This window comes from Osmerus mordax, chromosome 5, assembly GCF_038355195.1.
Source record: "Osmerus mordax isolate fOsmMor3 chromosome 5, fOsmMor3.pri, whole genome shotgun sequence".
Classification (NCBI taxonomy): Eukaryota; Metazoa; Chordata; class Actinopteri; order Osmeriformes; family Osmeridae; genus Osmerus; species Osmerus mordax.
In genome coordinates this window covers 1,123,383-1,151,251 of record NC_090054.1, presented here as the reverse complement: position 1 = coordinate 1,151,251, position 27,869 = coordinate 1,123,383, and the positions used below count along the sequence as shown (strand labels likewise).

The window sequence follows — 27,869 nt, the reverse complement described above, 5'->3', positions numbered from 1 at the left end:
TCTCTACTCCATCTCTTCCCCTCCATCTCTACTCCTCCATCTCTTCCCCTCAATCTCTACTCCATCTTTTCCCCTCCATCTCTTCCCCTCCCATCTCTACTCCTCCATCTTTTCCCTTCCATCTCTACTCCATTTCTTCCCCTCCATCTCTACTCCTCCATCTCTTCCCCTCAATCTCTACTCCATCTTTTCCCCTCCATCTCTTCCCCTCCTCTCTTCCCCTCCATCTCTTCCCCTCCATCTCTACTCCTCCATCTCTTCCCCTCCATCTCTACTCCTCCATCTCTATCCCCTCCATCTCTTCCCCTCCATCTCTTCCCCTCCATCTTTACTCCATCTTTACTCCATCTCTTCCCTTCCATCTTTACTCCATCTCTACCCCTCCATCTCATCCCCTCCATCTCATCCCCTCCATCTTTACTCCATCTATTCCCCTCCATCTCTTCCCCTCCATCTCTACCCCTCCATCTCTACCCCCCATCTCTACCCCCCCATCTCTTCCCTTCCATCGTTTCCCCTCCATCTCTCCTCTGTGTTGCTCTATCTCCTCTCCGGCTGTAGTCTGGCTCTGTAGACCGCGCAGCTAATCTGCCTAACAGGATTGTGGGGAATTTCTACTGTCCTGGCTGCTCCTTCCCTTATTGTGCACCCATTAGACTGTGTGGTGTGTGTATGTGTGCATGTTTGTTTGTGCGCGCACGTACACGTGCGGGATTGCTGGCAAAGATCGATAAATACCCACGTTTCCTCCTCTTCTCCTGAAAAGTTATGCTAATATTAGCATATGTGTGGCTCGTACCTACACAGACACGCACTGTGTGTGCGCTCGTGTGTGCGTTCCTGTTTGTGTATCCATGTGTGTGTGAGTATATATTAATATGAATCACTAAGGCACAGTGGTGCATAACAGCAACTCTTCTCATACCTCACTGCACAGCCATGTGCAACATAAAACACACACGCAAACACAGACACACACACACAAGCACACACACACAAGCACACACATACACGCACACAAGCACACACACACAAGCACACACAGACACACACACAAGCACGCACAGACACACACACAAGCACGCACATACACACACAAAAGCACACACAGACACACACACAAGCACACACAGACACACTCACAAGCACGCACATACACGCACACATACACACACACAGACACACACACAAGCACGCACAGACACACTCACAAGCACACACAGACACACTCACAAGCACACACAGACACACTCACAAGCACACACAGACACACTCACAAGCACACACACACACAAGCACGCACATACACGCACACGTACACACACACAGACACACACACAAGCACGCACATACACGCACACATACACACACACAGACACACACACAAGCACGCGTTCCCTGATAGTAGAATGCATCCCCTCTCTCCTTGATCTTTAGCAGATTTATTTTCATTTTTTGCTGCAGTTTCCTTAAGCTATGCAGCTAATTAAATAGTATGGCAGCGTTTAGAAAAGGCTTAGTTACAAAGTGAGCCAAAGCAGGCGAAAGGGAAACCAGATATTTAATCCTCCAATTAAGGCCAAGACATTCTGGATGTCCCCAAGGCCATGGATTACACACCACCAGAACCAACACACACAACCCTGTTCCCAACAGATGACATGACTCACACACACACACTAAACCCCGCTAGACAGTGACTACAAATAAATACATCATGCAAACATGCAGGGACACATGCAGAGGTGAAAGGTTGCAGTCTTCAGGGCAGCTATGAACACACACTTCTCTCTCTTACACACGCACACACACACACCTCTCTCTCTGCCTCTCTCTTACACACACACACACTCAAACAATCTCTCTCTGCCTCTCTCTTACACACACACACTCTCACACAATCTCTTTGTTTCTCTCTTACACACACACGCTCACACAATCTCTGTATGTCTCTCTTTTACATACACACAGACTTTATCTCTCTCTCTTTCTCTCTCACATACACACACACACAATTTCTGTCTCTCCCACACATGCACACACTCTCTGTCACACACACTTTCACATATACACACACAAACTCTCTCACTTTCATACACACACATAGAAAGTGGTACAGATAAAGTGGATATCTTTGAGAGAGAGAGAGTGGTAGAGAGACATGTAGAAACAGTGAGGAGGTAGAGAGAAATGTAGAAACAGAGAAGAGGTAATGTAGAAACAGAGAGGAGGTAATGTAGAAACAGAGAGGAGGTAATGTAGAAACAGAGAGGGGGTAATGTAGAAACAGAGAGGAGGTAATGTAGAAACAGAGAGGAGGTAATGTAGGAACAGAGAGGAGGTAATGTAGGAACAGAGAGGAGGTAATGTAGGAACAGAGAGGAGGTAATGTAGAAACAGAGAGGAGGTAGAGAGAAAAGACTGGCAGGTAGGCGGACGGCCTAACAAAAGTGTGTTGTGCCTCTCTAGGCTGTCGAATCAGTGTGTGTGTGTGTTGGTGTGTGTGTGTGTGCAGGTGTAAACACAACTTCACTCCTGGTTAATTACCCCAGCCAACCATTCTCCTTAGGAGTAGCACACACTCTCTGTTTCTCTCTCTCAAACGCACACTCACTGTCACACACAAAGGGCCCTATTTTAACGATCTGAAACGCAAGTATCAAAACGCAAAGCGCAAGTAACTTTGTGGGCGTGACTTCTGTGTGGTTGCTATTTTGCCGGCGGGATAAATGACTTTGCACCTGGCACAAATCTAAAATGGGTTGGTCCGAAGTAGCTACATTACTAATGGGTGTGGTTTGGGCGTAACGTGCAATAAACCAATCAGAGCGTCATCTCACATTCCCTTTAAGAGCAGCGCTTGTTCCATGGCGGATTGTGATTATAACGGCGGATTCTCATTGCACTAAATTGCCCGCTCATGCTGCTCATTCAAATTCAAATTCTTATTTTTATATATATTTTATTTTTTAAAGTGTTTAGTTCTTGGAATTAGTTTTATAATTTTTTTTATTTAAGACCCGTATATGTTTATTGTTTGCACCTTCCTGCCACAGTAAATTCTGTGTTTGTGTAACATAGGCTACATGGCGAATAAACCGAATTCTGATTCTGATGGAAATGGGAGAAGAAACCCACCGAAATTGGCTCCGGTTGAACAGGCGTGGGAGAAAATTGCCACAATTGTTACAAATCATGTTCACATACATAAAGATTTCCCATGAAAATCTTTTTATAATCATTGAATAAATGTAACACGCCATAAATCAAAACAATGTAACGTACCTTCGCAGAAAGAAGACCCTGGCTTCGCCAGCATTGTGCACGGACCAAGCTTGCGCCCTTAAAATAACATCTGAATAACGCGCCATTGACTTTAGACTACTTTTTTCCTGGTCAGTGGCGGAATTGTTTTTCTGAAACTGCAAAATTGCACCAGGGAACGTTTGCGCCGGAACACGCCTCCTTTTTTCGCTGAACCGCCCCCGGGAGCGCAAAGTCATTCCCTAATTTACCGACGTGCGTCTGTGGAGGGAAAAGTCCACTTTGCGTTGAGTGCAAACTAGGAATGATACTTGCATCGTTGACAAAGTCAATTGCGCTGGGTGCAAGATAGGGCCCAAGTAGTGATAGATCTGTTCTGTCTCTCTCTCTGCCCTAAGCCTATCTCTGTCTCACACACACGTATTGTCTCTCATGCAATGAACACACACACACTCTTTCACACATCAAGGTATTTTTATATTATCTTAATGAGTGATGATACTGGCAGGTGGTCAGAGTGATACTGGGAGGTCTATGTGGTCAGAGTGATACTGGGAGGTCTATGTGGTCAGAGTGATACTGGGAGGTCTATGTGATCAGAGTGATACTGGGAGGTGGTCAGAGTGATACTGGGAGGTCTATGTGGTCAGAGTGATACTGGGAGGTGGTCAGAGTGATACTGGCAGGTGGTCAGAGTGATACTGGGAGGTCTATGTGGTCAGAGTGATACTGGGAGGTGGTCAGAGTGATACTGGGAGGTCTATGTGGTCAGTAGTCCGTAGACTAGTGTTATCAGAATCAGTAGATTAGAGTTATCAGAGTCAGTAGACTAGAGTTATCAGAGTCAGTAGACTAGTGTTATCAGAGTCAGTAGACTAGTGTTATCAGAGTCAGTAGACTAGAGTTATCAGAGTCAGTAGACTAGTGTTATCAGAGTCAGTAGACTAGTGTTATTAGAGTCAGTAGACTAGTGTTATCAGAGTCAGTAGACTAGAGTCCAACTTCATCTAAACCTCTCCTTAGAAAACCAACCTCAGAGATGAGAAACAACAAATCCACAATTTCCAAAATTGTGAATGTGGGTTGAGACTGTTGAAAGAGAGGGGAGAGGGATGAAGGAGGAGTGAAGCGAATGATGATGAGAAGGTAAAGGAGAATCTGTCTCTACCGCTGTGAGACTAGTTTGTGTTCAGAGAGAGAGAGAGAGAAAGTAAAGGAAACAGTGTACCGCTGTGTGTGTGTGTGTGAGAGAGAGAGAGAGAGAGAGACAGAGAGACAGACAGAGAGAGAGAAAGAGAGGGGTGGCTGTGTGAGACTAGGCTAGGAGCTGCAGCTGGCCTGGGGGGGGAGGGGAGGACACTGTGCTCTCTGTCAGAGGCATGGAGGAGGGGAGGGGCAGAGAGAAGGGTGCAAGGAGGGAGGGAGAGAAGGATGGAAAGATAGATGGTGGGAAGGATGGAATGAGGCAGGGAAGGGGGGAAAGAGGGGAGAGGAGGAGGAGAGGAGGGGAGGACGAAGAGAGAAAGAAAGGAAAGGGAGGTGAAGAGGAGGAAGAGCAGAAGAGAAGAGGAAGGGAGGAGGAGAGGAAATGGAGGTGGATAGAAGGGGAGGAGTAACGGAGGAGGAGACAGAGGAGATTATTTACATGGCCCTGACGGTAAAACATGGGGTGGAAAAAGGATCCTTTCGCTCCTCTTCTTCCATCCTTCTTCCTCTCTCTTCCATTGATCTGGCCATCCCCCTCCCACTGAGTGAGTAACAGAAGTAAACTGTTGCAGTGTCTGATAGAAACAGACCATAATGATCCAAAAGCAAGAGAGGGAGGACCTATAGGTAACCATGACACCTCCCCAGCTGGTATGACCTGTCACTTCAGGGCTGGCCCACAATGCACCTGGGCTGAGCTATTAGATGTGGGCCAATCAGCAGTTACTGACAAGCAGTTACTGACAATCAGGAGACAGGGAGGATTCTACTCGTACCGTGGTCTACTTTTCTCTCTCTGATTGGCTGAAACAGCAGTGACGTGTGATTGGTTAGTGTTGGTGATGATAGTTCATCTGTTGTTAGTGACAGACAGATGTTGGCAGGCAGACAGACAGACATTATATAAACAAGCTGTAATCAAAGATCCACAGTAGAAACAAATGAAACAGATCCCTCCCCTCATCTCCTGTATTTCCCTGAAGACAAGGTAACACTAGGGGCCTGATCTTGCACCCAGCGCAATTTACTTTGTCAACGACGCAAGTATCATTCCTAGTTTGCACTCGACGCAAAGCGGACTTTTCCCTCCACAGACGCACGTCGAAATGACCTTGCGCTCCCGTGGGCGGTTCAGCGAAAAAGGAGGCGTGTTCCGGCGTAAACGTTCCCTGGTGCTATTTTGAAGTTTCCGAAAAACAATTCCGCCACTGACCAGGAAAAACGTGGTCTAAAGTCAATGGCGCATTATTCAGATGCTATTTTAAGGGCGCAAGCTTGGTCCGTGCACACTGCTGGCGAGGCCAGGGTCTTCTTTCTGCGAAGCTACGTTACATTGTTTTGATTTATGGCGTGTTACATTTCTTCAATGATTATAAAAAGATTTTCATGAGAAATCTCTATGTGTGTGAACATGATTTGTAACAATTGTGGCAATTTTCTTCCACGCCTGTTTAACCGAAGCTAATTTCGGTGGGTTTCTTCTCCCATTTCCATCAGAATCAGAATTCGGTTTATTCGCCATGTAGCCTATGTTACACAAACACGGAATTTACTGTGGCAGGAAGGTGCAAACAATAAACATATACGGGTCTTAAATTAAGTTAAAAAAAGTACAATAGTTAAACTAATTCCAAGAACTAAACAATTAAAAAAATAAAATATAGGGTAGGCTATATAAAAATAAGAAGAATTTGAATGAGCAGCATGAGCGGGCAATTTAGTGCAATGAGAAAACTGCTCTGCCTTTCCCATACAATGTCACTTCTCTATATGTTACGGCCCTGACTAGAACGTCGGTCTCCTTGGCTGTGAATTGCTCCTGGCGTGCGCCTGGCAAATCCACCGTTATAATAGCAATCCACCATGGAACAAGCGCTGCTCTTAAAGGGAATGTGAGATGACGCTCTGATTGGTTTATTGCACGTTACGCCCAAACCACACCCATTAGTAATGTAGCTACTTCGGACCAACCCATTTTAGATTTGTGCCAGGTGCAAAGTCATTTATCCCGCCGGCAAAATAGCAACCGAGCCGGAGTCCCGCCCACAAAGTTACTTGCGCTTTGCGTTTTGATACTTGCGTTTCAGATCGTCAAAATAGGGGGGTAGGTGTGTTAATGTGTGTGTGTGTGTTGGGGGGGGGGTGTTGGTCACATGACTCTAGGAAGAACAAATATGTGTGAGAAATATGAACAGAGAGAGAGAAAGAAAGATCTTACTTAAAGATCTTAATATATTTATTGGGTAATCAAAACTGCCAGGTGGCCACCAGTTACAGACATTTTGGATCCTACTTACACATCTTGAAGCAAAAACCTAGAACTCTTCCATCTTTCCCTCCAGCTTACACAATGAAAACTCAATGCATAACCTTGCCATGACCAGCCCCACCCAGCAACACTGCAACCTTGCCATGACCAGCCCCACCCAGCAACACTGCAACCTTGCCATGACCAGCCCCACCCAGCAACACTGCAACCTTGCCATGACCAGCCCCACCCAGCAACACTGCAACCTTGCCATGACCAGCTCCACCCAGCAACACTGCAACCTTGCCATGACCAGCCCCATCCAGCAACACTGCAACCTTGCCATGACCAGCTCCACCCAGCAACACTGCAACCTTGCCATGACCAGCCCCAGCCACACTGCCTTTGTATCAAGTGACCCTACTCTTCTGTGTCTTTTACATTTCCAACTGTGCCCGCCCAAATAAATCATGTTGGAGATATGATGTCCTCTACGGTGTACCTGGGTCCCTCAATAAAGAGTGACAAGTAAATAATGTAGAAAATGTATGAGAGACAGGGTTAGTGTTAGATGGAGAGAGGGGTAGAGAGATGTAAAGAAGGATGGAGTAGAGGTGGAAAAAGAGAAGTAGAGAGAGATTGAAAGGAAGATAGTTTAGGACAGGTGGAGAGTGAGGCAAGGGTAGAAAGAGAAATTAAAAGAGAGATGAAGAGAAACAATGAGGGATGGGGAGATGGAGAGATGGATGGAGGGAGGAGGTATGGGGGAGATGGAGGAAGGAGGGATGGAGAGATGTAGGGACTGAGGGATGGGGAGATGAAGGGATGGGGAGATGAAGGGATGGAGAGATGTTCAGATGTTCCTTGGTGGTTGCTGTTGGAACTACAGTCTGATTAATGTCTGGTCTGTATGTCTGCCACACTGCCTGCAGGTCTGAATATGTACTCCCTCTCCCTCTCTATCTCTCCTTCCCTCCCTCCCTCCCTCTCTCTCTCTCTCTCTCTCTCTCTCTCTCTCTCTCTCTCTATCTCTCCCTTCCTCTCTCTCTCTATCTCTCCCTCCCTTCCTCTCTCTCTCTCTATCTCTCCCTCCCTTCCTCTCTCTCTCTCTCTCTCTCTATCTCTCCCTCCCTTCCTCTCTCTCTCTCTATCTCTCTCTCTCACACGTACATTTGTTCAGACAGAATGTGAAAAATGAATGGTGTTAATAAAGCTGTTCTAATTGGAATGAAATGAGCTCTGATTTGAGTGAAATGACTCTGAAATGACAAATTGCTGAAGAACCCCCCACCACACACACACACCCTACACATCCTCCTCCTCTCTCCTCCTCCCCTCTTCTCCCCCTCCTCCCCCCACCTCCCCTCTTCTCCCCCACCTCCCCTTTTCTCCCCCTCCTCCCCTCTTCTCCCCCTCCTCCCCTCTCCAACCCCCTCCTCCCCTCTTCTCCCCCTCCTCTCCCCTCTTCTCCCCCTCCTCCCCCCTCCTCCCCTCTTCTCCCCCTCTCTCCCCTCCTCCCCTATTCTCCCCCTCCTCCCCTCTTCTCCCCCTCTCCTTACAGTGTCAGTAAAGCTGTTCTGCTGGAAGCTCTGGTACCCTGAGGAGGGGGGGGAGACACACTCACACTTCCACAGAGAGCTAACTGAAGTATGTTCCTGTGTTTGCAGCTGGAACCACATACATATTTGGTCGTGAGGGTGGTCTGATCACCTACACCTGGCCCCCTAACGACCGTCCCAGCACGCGGGCGGACAGACTGGCGGTGGGCTTCAGCACGCAGCTGAAGGATGCCGTGCTGGTGAGGGTGGACAGCTCCTCCGGCCTGGGAGACTACCTCAAGCTGCACATCGTAAGACCCCACACACACACACACACTCACACACACTCTCACACACACACTCAGACACACACTCACAAACTCTTACACACACACTCAGACACACACTCACAAACTCTTACACACACACTCTCTCTCATACACACACACACTTTCTCACACACTCACACACACACACACACACTCACTCACACAGGGTCTCTAAGGAGTGCAGGAGACACCTGCATCCCTAAGCCTACCTCAGGAGAGAACAGGTCTGTCCGACAGCATAACAGCATTCTCACGCTAACACACACACTCACACACATTCACACACGCATGCATGCACGTAGCTGATCTGATGTAATGTACCGGAGCAGCTGTTAAGTTGAAGTAAGTAAGTAAGACTTTATTTATATAGCACATTTCATACATGAATTGTAGCTTAAGGTGCTTTACATAAAATCAATAAAAACAATAATACAAGTGATAAAAGTAATAATTAAAATAGCAAATCTATAAAAACAATAATATAACTAATAAAAGTAGTAAAACCCTTCTGAGATAAAATTACTTGAATGCTTCGGTAAAAAGGTAGGTTTTAAGCTGAAGTTGAAGGTAGAAGTTAGACCGTGTAGACTACAGCAGTTAGACTGTAGACTACAGCAGTTAGACCGTGTAGACTACAGCAGTTACACCGTGTAGACTACAGCAGTTAGACCGTGTAGACTACAGCAGTTACACTGTGTAGACTACAGCAGTTAGACCGTGTAGACTACAGCAGTTACACTGTGTAGACTACAGCAGTTAGACCGTGTAGACTACAGCAGTTAGACTGTAGACTACAGCAGTTACACCGTGTAGACTACAGCAGTTAGACTGTAGACTACAGCAGTTAGACCGTGTAGACTACAGCAGTTAGACCGTGTAGACTACAGCAGTTAGACTGTAGACTACAGCAGTTAGACCGTGTAGACTACAACAGTTAGACTGTGTAGAGTACAGCAGTTAGACTGTAGACTACAGCAGTTAGACCGTGTAGACTACAGCAGTTACACCGTGTAGACTACAGCAGTTAGACCATGTAGACTACAGCAGTTAGACTGTAGACTACAGCAGTTACACCGTGTAGACTACAGCAGTTAGACCGTGTACACTACAGCAGTTACACCGTGTAGACTACAGCAGTTAGACTGTATACTACAGCAGTTAGACCGTGTAGACTACAGCAGTTACACCGTGTAGACTACAGCAGTTAGACCGTGTAGACTACAGCAGTTAGACCGTGTAGACTACAGCAGTTAGGCCGTAGACTACAGCAGTTAGACCGTGTAGACTACAGCAGTTAGACCGTGTAGACAGCAGCTGGGGATCAGTCCTATGGTGTTATGCTGCCACACACACACACTCGCACTCTCTCACACACACTCACACACACACACACTCACACACACTCTCTCTCTCTCACACACACGCACACACACACAAAAACGCACTCTCTCACACACACTCTCTCACATACACACACACATACACTCACACACACACACACATTATCACACACACACACACACACACACACACACACACACACACACACACTGCAGGGAGGGAGGGGGGGTGGGGGTGATCAAGCCTGTTATTGCTCTTCTCTCCTCCTTCCCCAGACCCCCCAGGTCCTAGAGAGAGTAGGATCAGTTTCTACCTCTGCTTCAGGTTCCAGCTGGATGTGTCTGCAGCATGAATCATTAAACTCCTAATTCCCTGCTTTACATAATGTTGTCAGGAAGAGTAGATGGATTTGAATTTCATTTACAAAAGGAATTACTGTTGTGGAGATGCTTCAACACGGGCCACATTACTGAACTGAGCCATCTCTGGATCTTCTGGGGACCAAGACATTACATGGAGAGGAGGGGAAGAGAGGGGTGGAGAGAAGACAAGAGGAGAAAAGAGATGAGGAAAAGTGGAGAGAGGAGAAGAGGAGTGGAGAGGTTAGAGGAGGAGAGGTTAGAGGAGGAGAGAAGAGGTGGAGAGAGTAGAGGATGGGTGATGAGCGGAGCTTGTAATTGAGTACCAATATTTGTGGTACTTTTTTCCAGTTCTGCTGTGAGAGGAAAGAGTCATGACATTCATGCCACAGTGGCATTAGGATTATCTGTGTGTGTGTGTGTCATCGCGTGCCTGATTACCTGCTACTAGACAGTCCTGGTCTCTGGGGGGCGGGACCAGATCTCACGCTAAGCCCCACGGTCCAATTAAAACACCTGCTGGGGACCAATCAGCTGCAGAGCTGGTGCTGAGCTGGCTCTGCTGACACGCTATCAGCTTAGCAACCACCAGCCCCCCGCCTTAGCAACCCCAAATACTCCACCTTAGCAACCACCAGCCTTCTGCCAACCATGGCTCTCTGGCCCCTCCTTCCCCCAGGTGATGAAGTTTGTTGCATCTGTAGTTTGTCTAACACTCTGTTGCCGTAGCAATGTACCAACCGTTCTCTTTGCATTTGCTGCTGTGCCAACTGTTACCATGGTAACAATCTATATCTGCTCTCTAGATCTTGTTCCAATGTCGTGTCGCTGATGTTAACTCATATCTCACACACATATACACACACACACACACACTGGCCGTTGAAAAGACCTTATCTGTCTACCCCTGAACACACTGAGCACACTATAGTCACAGAACCAACAGTGTGTTCTGTTGGGAGGAGAGGAGGAAAAGATTATTAACTCTCCTGACCTAGTTTAGTCTTGTCCTCTTACCTCAGTGTGTGATGGGTCTATGCATGGTAGCAGTACCACACAGCTGCTGCACATACATCCACTCTGGTCAGAACTGACCCCAAACACTCGCATCCTATTGATTATGGTCACAACTGTGTGTGTGTGAGCTCACACATATGAAACCAATGTCCAAGACCTCTCTCCCCCTCTCTCGCTCTCTTTTTCTCTCTCTCCTCCCCCTCTCCTGGGTATTATTATGGTCTGTATCCTGAAAGTAGTCTGTAATGGCGCCAGACTAAGAACTTCTACTTATTGTTAATTAATTCCACCCAGCACAGTCTACACCACACACACACTTCCTCTCCTCTACCCCCCTCTCCTTCCCCTCTCAGTGGCGTCATTTCAGCTTTATTTCAGGACACCAGGTTTAGAGGAAGTACGGTCCGTCTCCGCGGTAACAGATACTGGCAGCAGACTGGAAGCATCACAGTGCCGAGCGTTAGAGACCACTGACTTAGAGAACATCGCCTTAGAGACCATCGCCTTAGAGACCATCGTTTAGACTAGAGAGTGAGAGGCAGATTAGGTGGAGGGAGGAGGGGAAGGGGGAGGAGGAGGAAGAGGATCGGGAGGAGGGGAAGGTGGAGGATGAGGGAGGAGAAGGTGGAGGAAGAGGGTCGGGAGGAGGGGGAGGTGGAAGATGAGGGGAGGAGGGTGGGGGAGGACAAAGTGGAGGAAGAGGGTCGGGAGGAGGGGTAGGTGGAAGATGAGGGTCGGGAGGAGGGGGAGGTGGAGGAAGAGGGTCGGGAGGAGGGGGAGGTGGAAGATGAGGGTCGGGAGGAGGGGGAGGTGGAGGAGGAGGGGGAGGTGGAGAAAGAGGGTCGGGAGGAGGGGGAGGTGGAGGAAGAGGGTCGGGAGGAGGGGGAGGTGGAGAGGAAGAGGTAACCAGATACCGTTCTAGGAACGCTGACTGACACTGGATGAAGAAAAACCCCAATGACACACCAGCAGAAAAGATCCTTTTCTCTCCTCTCTCTCCTCCTCCCTCCTCCTCCCTCTCTTCTTCTACTCCCTATCTCTCCTTCTCACTCTCTCTCCTCCTCCCTCTTTCCTTCTCTTTCCTTCTCCCTCTCTTTCCTTCTCCCTCTCTCTCCTTTTCCCTATCTCCTTCTCCCTCTCTCTCTCCTCATCCCTGTCCTCCCCCTCACTCCTTCTCCTCCCTATCTCTCCTTCTCCCTCTCTCTCCTTCTCCTCCCTATCTCTCCCCTGTCTTTTCCCTCTTCCCCCTTATCTAACAGGAAACCTGACAGGGTGTTCATGTCTCTGGGACCCTCAGGGCTCGCACGGCATTGTGGGAAGACTGTGGAGGTCTTATCTCTTCTGTTATTACCCAGAAACATACCCTGCCTATCTCCTCCATCACTCCATTCTGCTGCCACTGAAAACATCCACACAGGGGAGGAGAGGAGAGAGGGAGGGAGATGGGGGAGAGAGGGAGGAGAGTGGGGGAGGGAGTAGGTGGGAGATATATAGAGGGCAAGAGAGAATAAGAGATTGAGAGAGAGGACAGAAAGACAGACGAGAGAGACAAGAAAGAGGAAGAGAAAAGAAGAGGTAGAAGGGGAAATAAGGAGGAGGAAGAGAAAGGAGAGCACAAATGAGAAAGGGAGAGAGAGGGAGAGGAGAGATACGGTGGGAGAGAGATTGGGACTGAGAGGAATGAGAGAGTGTTGGCGAAGAAGGTAACAATGCTATCTGTTGTCCTTTGTTAGCTCTCAGAGATAACTGATCCTGGAGATAAGATGGAGGGAAGGAGAGGGACGACAGAAGAAAGAGAGGGAGAACAAATAAAGAGAAAACATCTAATTAAAAGGAGACTGGACACACTATCAGGGGGTGGAGATCAATGAGGAGGGGAAGGAGGAGGGAGAAGGAGGGCTAAAAAGAGGAGGAAGAGGAGGAGGTGTGGGAGTAGTCAGGAGGAGGAGTGGGTGGAGGGGTAGCTAGAGAAGGAGGGGTGGGTAGAGGAGGAGGAGGAGGAGGGGTAGATAGAGGAGGAGGAGGGGAGGTAGATAGAGGACATTAAAGTCAACATTAAAGTAAACAACATTAAAGTAAACAATATTAAAAGAAAGTAGCAAACATCACCCAGAGATTCCTCTCATAAATCTCCACCTTCTACTTTTGTGAAGGTGAAGTCTTGAAGAACGAAAAGATTATATTTCTGTTCACTTCATGGCAGGTTCCTTTGTTTGAAACTCCCGCCACAACCTGAAGGAACAGCTGGAGACTGTCCAGTCCTGACGCTCTGAAGCTGCTAGAGAGATAAGAGGCTGTGACATGCAGAGAGGAGAGGGCCCTCTGTACTGTACATGCAGAGAGGAGAGGGCCCTCTGTACTGTGACATGCAGAGAGGAGAGGGCCCTCTGTACTGTGACATGCAGAGAGGAGAGGGCCCTCTGTACTGTGACGTGCAGAGAGGAGAGGGCCCTCTGTACTGTGACATGCAGAGAGGAGAGGGCCCTCTGTACTGTAATGCAGGAGGAGAACAGTGGAGGGTGTGAATAAGGCTGATTGTGTTCTTCTGAGGTGATCCAAGGAGATGACCCTGCTACAGTGTGAGACAGCAGTTACCATCAGCATCAAGACCTTGATGTGACCAGATCACTGCTGAGTTCCATCTCTGTCAGAGAGTGTGTGTGTGTGTGTGTGTGTGTGTGGCTCAGTGAGTTTAAATGGTTCAATGAGCTCATCAGAAGCGTAATAAAGCAGTCTGACATTTACAGCTACACAGGGGTCAAGGAGATGGAACACGCCCCTCCATCCATCGCTTTATCCTTTCATCCCCTCCTCCCTTCTTCCATCTCTCCCTACCTTTTCCATCCATCCCCAACTCTCTCCATCTCTCCCTGTCTCTCCATCTCTCCCTGTGTCTCCATCTCTCCCTGTCTCTCCACAGGTCCTTCCCTCTTCGCATCCTTTGCTCCATCCCTCCCTCTATTCCTCCTCCATCTCCCAATCCTTTGTGGAAAGACATCCAATGCTCCAGATGTAATTACAACTCCAGAGTGGGACCAGATCGTTGATCCCTCCTGACACACGCACACACACGCACACACACACGCACACCAACACACAAACTATGGGTTCATCCATGTGCTCATAAGCATGAACAATACCACCAGGGCCAGCCAGCACTACTCTGTGTGTGTGTGTCTGGGCCCTGCACACTCGCCAACAGACTTTCATAACTCCAATGTGGCACTAAGGGATTGGAAGGGTGCCAAATTGGCAGTTTATCCCCCTTTGGGTTCATCATGTCTTTGATGAAAGTTGAGCGCTTGTGAAGAAGAGCTGACAGCCACTGTCCCATCGGCAAACTTACTAACACTTTCTGTGTCTTTGTTATCTACTGCTGTGTTTGTTCGTTTGTGTGTGTGGTGTGTGGTGTGATAAATGTGTGTGCGTGGTTTGAGTGCGTGTGTGTTCTGGGTGAATGCTTGTGTGATGTGCTATGCAGGGAAGAGCCAGTCTCTCCTCTTCTCTCTTCTCCTCCCCCTCCTCTCCTCCCCCTTCCTCTGGTCTCCCCTCCTCTCCTCCCCCTCCTCTCCTCCCCCTTCCTCTGGTCTCCCCTCCTCTCCTCCCCCTCCTCCCCCTTCTTCTGGTCTCCTCTCCTTCCCCTCCTCTCCTCCCCCTCCTTTCCTCCCCCTCCTCTCCTCTCCTCCCCTTCCTCTCCTCCCCTTCCTCTCCTCTCCTCCCCCTCCTCTCCTCTCCTCCCCCTCCTCTCCTCTCCTCCCCCTCCTCTCCTCCCCCTCCTCTCCTTCCCCTCCTCTCCTCCCCCTCCTCTCCTCCCCTTCCTCTCCTCTCCTCCCCCTCCTCTCCTCTCCCTCCTCTCTTCCCCCCTCCTCTCCCCCCCCTTCCTCTCCTCCCCCTCCTCTCCTCCCCCTTCCTCTCCTCCCCCTCCACTCCTCCCCTTCCTCTCCTCCCCCTCCTCTCCTCTCCCTCCTCTCTTCCCCCCTCCCCCTCCTCTCCTCTCCCTCCTCTCTTCCCCCCTCCCCTTCCTCTCCTCCCCCTCCTCTCCTCCCCCCCTCCTCTCCTCCCCCCTCTTCTGATCTGCTCCCCCCTCCTCTGCTCTCCTGAAGCAACAACAATGATACAAAAATAGTAATTAGGAGACAAAATGACGCGAAAATAACGTTGTGTTCTTGGGCAAGGCACTTCACCCTACTTGCCTCGGGGAGAATGTCCCTGTACTTACTGTAAGTCGTTCTGGATAAGAGCGTCTACTAAATGACTAAATGTAAATGTAAGTGAGAAAAGAGTGAGGAAAATCTTTTGAGTTTTTAAACAGAGTGAATGCAACTTGCAAATGGTGTCTAACTACCTAAACTTGTTTAAGGTTTTGCTAGAAGAGTGACTGATTTGACAAGGCCACTCAAGCCACTGAGAATTTGGTGCAGAGAATGAGATTTAGTGTTTTAGCAATTCAGAAGAACTGTATTAGCATGCTTGCTATCAGCTCACGTTTGCTACGTAGACATGAAACATGTCAAAATGTACTTCTCTTCCCGAATGCATTGCTATCACTTCCTGCAAGGTTCCATTGCACGATTTAGGAAATATTTCAGTTTTTGTGGAGAAAAGTGCAGCTAGCACGAACCAGCTAGCTAGCGACGGTCACAAACGTCACAAATGTCATAACGGAATGAGCCCGCGCGAGTGTTAACAAAAATGCCTACAGTCTGGTTCAGTCCACGCAGGGACCACTTGGTGAATGATAAGTCTTAATGCATTTTGCTACCTGCTTAGCTAAATTTGACTGAAAAAAATACAGGGAAGGGTAGTGTCATCGCAGGAAACATAGCTAGCTACATTCGCAATGTCGCCAGTTTTTTCTGCAGCTGCTTCTCAGTATTCGTTAGCTAGCTAGCTGAAAGCTCCTCCCCGGGGTCTCCTTCCAGGGATCCTGAGGCGGTCCCAGGCCAGATGAGCTATATATTCCCTGGAGTCTACCCTGGAGTCTCCTTCCAGTTCTGGGTCTACCCTGGGGTCTCCTTCCAGTTCTGGGTCTACCCTGGGGTCTCCTTCCAGTTCTGGGTCTACCCTGGAGTCTCCTTCCAGTTCTGGGTCTACCCTGGAGTCTCCTTCCAGTTCTGGGTCTACCCTGGGGTCTCCTTCCAGTTCTGGGTCTACCCTGGAGTCTCCTTCCAGTTCTGGGTCTACCCTGGAGTCTCCTTCCAGTTCTGGGTCTACCCTGGAGTCTCCTTCCAGTTCTGGGTCTACCCTGGGGTCTCCTTCCAGTTCTGGGTCTACCCTGGGGTCTCCTTCCAGTTCTGGGTCTACCCTGGGGTCTCCTTCCAGTTGGACATGTCTGGAAAACCTCCAGAGGATGGCACCCAGGAGGCATCCTAGTCAGATGACCGAACCACTGCCTGCTTTTGGATGCAAAGGAGCAGCAACTCGACTCTAAGCTCCCTCCAGATGTCCAAGATCCTCCCCCTGTCTCTAAGGCTGAGCCCAGCCATCCTATGGAAGAACCTCACTCCTCCCCCTGTCTCTAAGGCTGAGGCAAGCCACCCTACGGAAGAACCTCATTTCAGCTACTTGTATCTGCAATCTGGTTCTTTCGGTCATTACCGAAATCTCATGACCGTAGGTGAGGGTTGGAACGTAGATCGACTGGTAAATTGAAAGCTTCCTCTTTGGCATAACGGTCGGTACGCCAGCATCACTGCTGACTCGGCACCGACCCACCTATAAATCTCATGCTCCTTCCTCCCGTCACTTGTGACCAATATCCTGAGATACTTCAACTCATTCGCTTGGGGCAGCTGCTCACTCCCAACCCAGAGGGAGCGAGAGAGAGACAGAGCCACACCGTCCCCCAGTCCACCATCTTCCAGTCGTCCATCTTCCAGTAGAAAACCAAGGCCTCATTCTTGTAGGTGTGGATACCATCCCAGTGCGTGCTGAAGATCCTGGTCTGATGAAGTTAACAGAAACCACGTCATCTGCAAAAATCAGAGATGCATTTATAGGTTCCCAAACCGGACACCCTCCTCACCCAACATTCTCGTGTGCCAAGATGTACCCGATGGCTCGTAGCAACGGCCCAGGTACCCCATACTCCCACTGTGCCTCGGTACCCCATACTCCCACTGTGCCTCGGTACCCCATACTCCCACTGTGCCCGGTACCCCATACTCCCACTGTGCCCGGTACCCCATACTCCCACTGTGCCCGGTACCCCATACTCCCACTGTGCCTCGGTACCCCATACTCCCACTGTGCCCCTGTACCTCATACTCCCACTGTGCCCCTGTACCCCATACTCCCACTGTGCCTCGGTACCCCATACTCCCACTGTGCCCCTGTACCCCATACTCCCACTGTGCCCGGTACCCCATACTCCCACTGTGCCCGGTACCCCATACTCCCACTGTGCCCGGTACCCCATACTCCCACTGTGCCTCGGTACCCCATACTCCCACTGTGCCCCTGTACCTCATACTCCCACTGTGCCCCTGTACCCCATACTCCCACTGTGCCTCGGTACCCCATACTCCCACTGTGCCCCTGTACCCCATACTCCCACTGTGCCCGGTACCCCATACTCCCACTGTGCCTCGGTACCCCATACTCCCACTGTGCCCCTGTACCCCATACTCCCACTGTGCCCGGTACCCCATACTCCCACTGTGCCCCTGTACCCCATACTCCCACTGTGCCCGGTACCCCATACTGCCACTGTGCCCGGTACCCCATACTCCCACTGTGCCCCTGTACCCCATACTCCCACTGTGCCCCTGTACCCCATACTCCCACTGTGCCCGGTACCCCATACTCCCACTGTGCCCCTGTACCCCATACTCCCACTGTGCCCCTGTACCCCATACTCCCACTGTGCCCCTGTACCCCATACTCCCACTGTGCCTCGGTACCCCATACTCCCACTGTGCCCCTGTACCCCATACTCCCACTGTGCCCCTGTACCCCATACTCCCACTGTGCCCGGTACCCCATACTCCCACTGTGCCCCTGTACCCCATACTCCCACTGTGCCCCTGTACCCCATACTCCCACTGTGCCTCGGTACCCCATACTCCCACTGTGCCCCTGTACCCCATACTCCCACTGTGCCCCTGTACCCCATACTCCCACTGTGCCCCTGTACCCCATACTCCCACTGTGCCTCGGTACCCCATACTCCCACTGTGCCCGGTACCCCATACTCCCACTGTGCCCCTGTACCCCATACTCCCACTGTGCCCCTGTACCCCATACTCCCACTGTGCCCCTGTACCCCATACTCCCACTGTGCCCCTGTACCCCATACTCCCACTGTGCCCGGTACCCCATACTCCCACTGTGCCCCTGTACCCCATACTCCCACTGTGCCCCTGTACCCCATACTCCCACTGTGCCCCTGTACCCCATACTCCCACTGTGCCCCTGTACCCCATACTCCCACTGTGCCTCGGTACCCCATACTCCCACTGTGCCCCTGTACCCCATACTCCCACTGTGCCCCTGTACCCCATACTCCCACTGTGCCTCGGTACCCCATACTCCCACTGTGCCCGGTACTGTGCGTTTATCCACAATATCCCAGGATTATCTCGAGCACCGGGCACTCTGCTAAGTTCCAAATGTCGCAGGTGTTCTTTTTTTTATCCAATGGAGTGCAGTGTCGTGATTCATGTTGTTTGGATCAGCATTTCATTTTTTTTTTTAACAATCCCAATCTTGCCACGGGAACTGGCAAGTTGGGGATTGTCATGGGAACTCATCCCAGCCCCTTCACTCTGATTGGTCCTCTGGTCTGTCGTGAGTTTCCTATGAATAGCTGGAGAACCGGGCACTCTGCAAAGTTAATATTTTGCAGGTGTCCTTTTTACAATCCAACAGAGAATTTCATTTGTGATCATGAGAAATATAGGTACCAAAACCATGGAGAAGTACTGTCAACACCAGCTGCATCACAGGCACTGTGCAGTTCCAGAAATCTGTGTGTGTCACCGACATCATCGCGGGCACTGTGCTCTATCTATAATTCCAGGAATGTGTGTGTGTGTGTGTGTGGGCCACCAATTTTATGCACTATCTATACTTCGGGGAATCTGTGTTTGTGTATTTTAACTGACATCTTGATCATCGACTGCATCACAGGCACTGTTCACTAGTCATCATTTAATTTAGGACAATTTATATAATTTACTTTCACTCTTAGTATTTTGAAGTGTACACAATAAGCCACAAATGTATGTTTTGTGCTTTTTAATACAATCTTCCCAAAAATAATTATAGATACTAATTTAAAAGATGCAGAAATGTCAGGTGTAAATTGTAAGTACACCAATTAAAACTCTTGTCCTTCTCTAAATATTTGGACATTTTATATTCGTTTAAACAATATGTTTGGTGGTGATGTGGTTATTAAATACACAACTCCAGCTGTGACAGCCTCAAGCACACTATTTAATATTTGACATTTTACCCTGTTTAGTTTATATGATGTGCATAATACTGTATATATGTCAAATATATATATGTGTATACATGTATCAAAAAACTTCCCCTCCCTTCTACACTCGTCTCCTCTCTCTTCTCTTCTCTCCTCTACACTCATCTCCTCTCCTTTTCCCCTCTTTCCTCTTATCCTCTCCTCCTCTCTCATCTCCCCCTCTCCTCAACTCTCCTCCTTTCCTCTCTTGCTCTGTCAGAAGTTAAAACTAATGATGATGATGACCAGTAGTGAATTATGTTTTCTAATGATACTATTATACGACCAGTGTTTTTGCTTTATTCAACACATGTACACACACACACACATTATATCCCTAAGCAGTGGAAGCTGTAGTTGTTGCTAGGTGGATCAATACATGCTGTGATAGTGTTCCTGGTTCAAGAGGCCATGGATTACACAGATTAAATGTCACTACCTGTCTGTCTGTCTGTCTGTCTGTCTGTCTGTGCCTGCCTGCCTGCCTGCCTGCCTGCCTTCCTGCCATCTCTAGTCTCAGTGCAGCATCAGAACCACATATGCAGTTTCTCATACTTACACAACATCCTGATGGAGGTTACATAACTCACATCACTACTGACAGGCTGAAGATCTGATCATCTGTACTCACACATGATAGACAGACAAACAGACAGAAAGGCGGGCAGGCGGGCGGGCAGATTTTGTGAATGTTGGAACAGAACCTCTCCAGATCTTTGTGTGTGTGTGAGACCTGGGAGAGGAGGTAGCTTGGCCGAAGTGAGGAGAGAGGGAGGGAGGAAGGAGAGACAGAGAGAGGAAGGGAGTGGGAGGAAGACAGAGAGGGAGAGCAGGGGAAGCGAGGGAGGAAGAGTGATGAGTGAGGAAGGCAGGGGGGAGGAAGACAGAGAGGGAGAGCAGGGGAAGCGAGGGAGGAAGTGATGCGTGAGGAAGGCAGGGGGGAGGAAGACAGAGGGAGAGCAGGGGAAGCGAGGGAGGAAGATTGATGAGTGAGGAAGGCAGGGGGGAGGGAGGTAGAGAGGGAGAGCAGGGGAAGCGAGGGAGGAAGAGTGATGAGTGAGGAAGGCAGGGGGGAGGGAGGTAGAGTGATGAGTGAGGAAGGCAGGGGGGAGGGAGGTAGAGTGATGAGTGAGGAAGGCAGGGGGGAGGGAGGTAGAGTGATGAGTGAGGAAGGCAGGGGGGAGGGTGGTAGAGTGATGAGTGAAGAAGGCAGGGGGGAGGGAGGTAGAGGGATGAGTGAGGAAGGCAGGGGGGAGGGAGGTAGAGTGATGAGTGAGGAAGGCAGGGGGGAGGGAGGTAGAGGGATGAGTGAGGAAGGCAGGGGGGAGGGAGGTAGAGTGATGAGTGAGGAAGGCAGGGGGGAGGGAGGTAGAGAGGGAGAGCAGGGGAAGCGAGGGAGGAAGAGTGATGAGTGAGGAAGGCAGGGGGGGGAGGGAGGTAGAGTGATGAGTGAGGAAGGCAGGGGGGAGGGAGGTAGAGTGATGAGTGAGGAAGGCAGGGGGGAGGGAGGTAGAGTGATGAGTGAGGAAGGCAGGGGGGAGGGAGGTAGAGAGGGAGAGCAGGGGAAGCGAGGGAGGAAGAGTGATGAGTGAGGAAGGCAGGGGGGGGAGGGAGGTAGAGTGATGAGTGAGGAAGGCAGGGGGGAGGGAGGTAGAGTGATGAGTGAGGAAGGCAGGGGGGAGGGAGGTAGAGTGATGAGTGAGGAAGGCAGGGGGGAGGGAGGTAGAGTGATGAGTGAGGAAGGCAGGGGGGAGGAAGACAGAGAGGGAGAGCAGGGGAAGCGAGGGAGGAAGAGTGATGAGTGAGGAAGGCAGGGGGGAGGAAGACAGAGGGAGAGCAGGGGAAGCGAGGGAGGAAGAGTGATGAGTGAGGAAGGCAGGGGGGAGGGAGGTAGAGCCGCATATGGAAGCTCTGGGAGTGAGCGTGCCTGTTTGGGCTCTCTCATCCCGGCCCTGTCCAGTCTGGATGAACTGAGACCGCTTCTGGCTCACAATGGCAGGATGGCTACTGGCGAATTAATGACTTATTCATGAGCGGACCACAATGCTTTGCGCCTGTACTCCCTGGGGTTTTGTCACCTGATGCTGGTGACCAGAGCTGAGGACACACACACACAGGACACACACACATATCTGACGTTCATAAAAGACCCACACTGACTGTGGGTTGAGGCTATTGCGTAGCAACTGACAAACTATTAAAGAGCCAGATATGAATAAGTCATAAGCTACACAGCTAGCCTGCAGAGACATGGAGACCACAGCTGTATACAGTTATATACTGGGAGACCAGAGCTGTATACAGTTATATACTGGGAGACCAGAGCTGTATACAGTTATATACTGGGAGACCAGAGCTGTATACAGTTATATACTGGGAGGGGAGGGAGGGGGAGGGGAGGGGATGGAGGGGGACACTTGTGTTGGAACACCACTACATTCTGGAGCTGCCTTCCTTGGGAGGAATACACACACACACACAACTATACACACACACACACCACCATTCACACACACACAACTGTACACACACACACATATGAGAGGCCGTATAGGACTTAATTCATACTTGATCTCACATACACGCCATGACCTCACATATATACCATTATACTCTCACATATATACCATTATACTCTCACATATATACCATTATACTCTCACGTATATACCATTATACTCTCACGTATACACCATTATACTCTCACGTATACACCATTATACTCTCACATACACACCATGACCTCACATATATACCATTATACTCTCACATATATACCATTATACTCTCACATATACACCATTATACTCTCACATATACACTATTATACTCTCACATATACACCATTATACTCTCACATATACACCATTATACTCTCACATATACACTATTATACTCTCACATATACACTATTATACTCTCACATATACACCATTATACTCTTGCACATAAACTGGCATACTCTCTTACACACACAAAAATACCGTCTTATATGCACCATCATACTAAAGTATGACAATATATGTAAGAGACAAATAGTATGTGTGAAACAGAATGTTACTATATGTAAGAGAATAACAGGATGTGTAAGAGAGAATACTTATCTATGTGAGAGAGAATACTTGTCTATGTGAGAGAGAATACTTGTCTATGTGAGAGAGAATACTTGTCTATATGAGAGAGAATACTTGTCTATGTGAGAGAGAATACTTGTCTATATGAGAGAGAATACTTGTCTATGTGAGAGAGTTTGATTGAAACGGAAGGCAGTTTGATTGAAAAGGAAGTAGTACTGAATTCTCAGTTCCTGATTGGCTTACAAATGAAGAAGAAGGATTTGGGGTAGATGTAGCTAACGCCCACCTTCCCTATCAAGACGAGACTGAGTGACATGGCAAGATGGCAGAGAGTGGGCGGCTTAATGAAGCCATTGGACTTATTAATAACATTTTGAATACTCTAAATGATGCGGCGTAATTGTAGGGAGGACAGACCCGTTCCTGAAATACGTTTTTACAGTTATTCCTGGGGAAATTATGGAATTAAATTACATATTAACTATACTAAAATAATTGTGCACAATAATATTGGCTAAATGTAGACGTTTTTAAAGGTTTAATTTTACCTCGAAGCTTTTTGTGAAAATGAGGCTAGTTTCACGACGGCGACTTTGGATGTAGACTAGGCTACTTTAACATGTTAGCTGATTAGCCAGTATGAGTGAGATATGTATACAGTCACATTAACAAACCTCTTCTTTGTAAACTATTTCGTCTTTAATTCGATGGGAACACATCACATTAACAATTCCAAAACGCACCACACGCCAAACACATTTTTTGTCAAGCGTCTCTAAGCTCAGATTCCGAGTCGGATCCATGAAGCTATTTCGTTGCAGTGAATGGGTGCGGGCACTCATCGTGCATAGGGGTCTACACTCAAATAGGATCCTAAAAGTCCCAACTGGAAAATGTTGTGAACAGATTTACATCAAATTCAGGTTGTGGCATTGAAGCTTAGGTTAGTAGCCAAGGGTGTAAAGACCACTCGACTAATTAAAGACGTCAACGGTTAAAACCCCAGTGCCACGGGACGGTATTCACACAGGCATTTAATTTAAATGATAGTTTGTTTCATCAATTGAAAAACTGATCTAGGACTTTTGACTCAAGTAGTGGGGGTCGGTATAGCTTCCTAAACAACTATGTAATTCTACATTTGAGTTTTTTTGTGGATTTGCTTGAATCGTTGTCAGAAATGTTGGAATCAAAGACGACAGCCATCCACAGTGGCTATTTCTGACGCTAACGATGAAATGCGCCTGCTCTTCAGACCTCGATCAGGTGCATCACGGAGCGGCAGCAGCACTCTGTCAGGAGTTAGTCTTAACCGAAATACTGCGGAGTTTGATATTGGGTTTGCGCCATCACTTGGCTGGCATTAAGACTAGCTCCTGACAGAGTGCTGCTGCCGCTCCTTGATGCACCTGATCCAGGTCTGAAGAGCCGGCGCATTTCATTGTCAACGTTAGCGTTAGAAACAGCCCCCGTGTATGGCTGTCGTCTTTGATACAACATTTCTGACAATGACGCCGCAGGATTTGGAGTATGCAAAATGTTATTAATGAATCCATCTTGTCATGTCACTCAGTCTCGTCTTGATAGGGAAGGTGGGCGTTAGCTACATCTACCCCAAATCCTTCTTCATGTGTAAGCCAATCAGGAACTGAGAATTCAGTACTACTTCCTTTTCAATCAAACTCTCTCACATAGACAAGTATTCTCTCTCATATAGACAAGTATTCTCTCTCACAAAGACAAGTATTCTCTCTCACAAAGACAAGTATTCTCTCTCACATAGACAAGTATTCTCTCTCACATAGACAAGTATTCTCTCTTACATAGACAAGTATTCTCTCTTACATAGACAAGTATTCTCTCTTACACATCCTGTTATTCTCGTACATATACTAACATTCTGTTTCACACATACTATTTGTCTCTTGCATATATTGTCATACTTTAGTATGATGGTGCATATAAGAGGGTATTTTTGTGTGTGTAAGAGAGTATGCCAGTTTATGTGCAAGAGTATAATGGTGTATATGTGAGAGTATAATAGTGTATATGTGAGAGTATAATGGTGTATATGTGAGAGTATAATAGTGTTTATGTGAGAGTATAATGGTACATATGTGAGAGTATAATGGTATATATGTGAGAGTATAATGGTATATATGTGAGGTTATGGTGTTGTATGTGAGACCAAGTAGTTATGTGCAAGAGTATAATGGTATATATGTGAGAGTATAATGGTATATATGTGAGGTTATGGTGTTGTATGTGAGACCAAGTAGTTTATGTGCAAGAGTATAATGGTATATATGTGAGAGTATAATGGTGTATACGTGAGAGTATAATGGTATGTATGTGAGAGTATGATGGTATATATGTGAGAGTATAATGGTATATATGTGAGGTCATGGCGTGTATGTGAGACCAAGTATGAATTATGGCCTATACGGCCTCTCATACACACACACCACCATTCACACACACACAACTGTACACACACACAACTATACACACACACACAATTATATAAACACACACACACAACTATACACACACCACCATACACACACAATTATACACTAATGCAACTATACACACACATTTAGTCATTTACATTTACATTTAGTCATTTAGCAGACGCTCTTATCCACACACCCATACACAAACACATCAGCATTTACACACACACACAACTATACACTCACACAACTATACACACACACCATGATACACACACACACAACTATACACACACACCATGATACACACACACACACAACTATACACACACACAACTATACACACACACTCATGACCACACTCACACCTGTCAGATGTGTTCCTCACCTCAGTGTCAGCAGGTTGTTGTCTCATTACAGCCCCGTCACATGGCCACAGGCCACTCCATCTCAGCGTCTGATAGGCTGGCAGAGGGCAGCGTCTGATAGGCTGGCAGAGGGCAGCGTCTGATAGGCTGGCAGAGGGCAGCGTCTGATAGGCTGGCAGAGGGCAGCGTCTGATAGGCTGGCAGAGGGCAGCGTCTGATAGGCTGGCTGAGGGCAGCGTCTGATAGGCTAATTGTTTTCCCTTCCCTGTCCTCGGCAGCCATCCTGGGGAGAGAGAAAGAGAGAAAGAGAGAGGGGGGAGAGAGAGAACGACAGAGAGAGAGAGGGGAGAGAGAGAAAGGGAGAGGGAGAGAGAGAGGGGGGGAGAGAGAGAGAGAAAGAGAGGGGGGAGAGAGAGAAAGACAGAGAGAGGGGAGAGAGAGAAAGAGAGAGAGGGGGAGAGAGAGAGGGAGAGAAAGGAGAGGGAGAAAGACAGAAAGAAAAAGAGGGGTGAGAGACAGAGAGGGGAGGGGGGGAGAGGAGAGAGGGGAGAGAGAGAGAGAGAGGGAGCAAAGAGGGGAGAGAGATATATGTAGACATCTTTAATAGTTCCTGGTTTGTTCATAAATCTAGGTCACACTACTGGTCCTCTCCCTTGTGCCTCACCAATCCAGGGGAGGGAGGGAGGGCAGAGATAAAGGGGTGGTGACGGAGAAGAATAAAGGGAAAGGAGGGATGTGCGGGGAGAGGACAGGCGAGGGAGTTTAGATCCCAGATGAGAGGAGTGGAGTGAGGATGTGAGAGGGAAGATGCTGCTGGAGGAATGACACACTGAGCTGGAGGAACATCTTAGAGTTTGACAATAAAACCAGTCCATGAAATTGCTGGTTGCATTTCTCAAACCTTCAGATTGATGGTGGCAATATCCCAGCATGGCAGCCTCCCAGTCCTGTAGATGTATTAGGAAGTAACACTGTAGACTCCGAAGTAATCCTCATCTCCTCCCACACATGCGGAGGGGATGGGTGGGGGGGACTGGAACCTCATCCGTCTGCTGTTGGTCTGATAGATATGTGACTGCATGAATATTCAGATGGAGCACCATCTTCATGTTACATGATGAATATATATATGAACATCTGGTCTTCAACTACTTAGCTAGAGGGCTGTGTGTGCGCTCAAGTTTTTGCTTGCGGTGCATGTGTGTCTGGGAGTGTCTGCAACTCTTTCTCTGGTCTCTGTTCTCTTTGATCTCTCTCTGGTCTCTCACTGGTCTCCCTGGTCTCTCTCTTGTCTCTTTCTGGTCTCTCGGGGGGACGGAAGGACATATGAAGGTCGACCGAGTGGCTCCTGTCATAATAGTATATACAGTCAACTGAAACCTAAATTGATTTCTGTGAATGAGAGTTCATCTGTCTGCTGACCTGGCCTAATAGAATGTGCCGGTCAGAGGAGGGAGAGGGAAGAAAGAGAAAATATATTTTCAGAAATGGTTCTTCCAGAAATAAGACCTTGCTCCCTCTTCACTCACACGCACAGACACACAAACCTTCTTTCTCTCGCACACACACACATGCACGCACACACACACACACACACACACACACACACACCTGCTTCAGAACACTCCAGCCTGATACACCCGGCTCTTTCTCTCTCTCTGTTTCTCTCCCTCCTCCCTCTCTCTTTCTCCCTCTCTCTTTCTCTCTCTCTGTTTCTCTCCCTCCTCCCTCTCTTTTTCTCCCTCTCTCTTTCTCTCTCTCGGCCTCATGTACTTACATTCGCAAACGTAGCGTTATTAGCGCCATGGCCAACGCGCAGATTGCGCACGCTGTGATGCTTCAGTTTACGTCGTATTTACGAAACCTGCAGTTCATCAGGTAATAAGCGCCTTTCTCCGCCCACTATACCGTACATTGCGAGCATTTAAACGCGCAATTGAATGGGCCTCCTTCTTTCTTTCTATCATGGATCAGCCACCAAAGTCAAAACAGCGATGACTGTTTGAAGTGATCCTGATGCCAATATTTGTAATGTAGCGAAGAGTTTAACAACTGCTGGAATCCAATTTGAACGCTGAGTCGGAGATTCAATGTAATCGTAATATTGCATGGCTGCTTAATCTGTAACGCGTAATGATTTCGTGTTCACTCAACTCAAAAAGTGTGATCCTTGTGGCAAAAATCCTTTGGCCTATGTCTTCG

General features: G+C 48.4%; 1 protein-coding gene across 19 annotated transcripts in view; it reads left to right on the top strand.

The window, feature by feature from the left end:
* Positions 1–27,869, top strand: part of LOC136942821 (neurexin-1a-like) — a 206,872-nt gene that overhangs the window by 119,410 nt on the left and 59,593 nt on the right. For all 19 annotated transcript variants that reach the window (XM_067235830.1, XM_067235833.1, XM_067235828.1 and 16 more), the window contains one exon: positions 8,386–8,567. In XM_067235830.1, the coding sequence (XP_067091931.1) occupies positions 8,386–8,567 (182 nt within the window). The remainder of the gene's footprint in view (positions 1–8,385; positions 8,568–27,869) is intronic.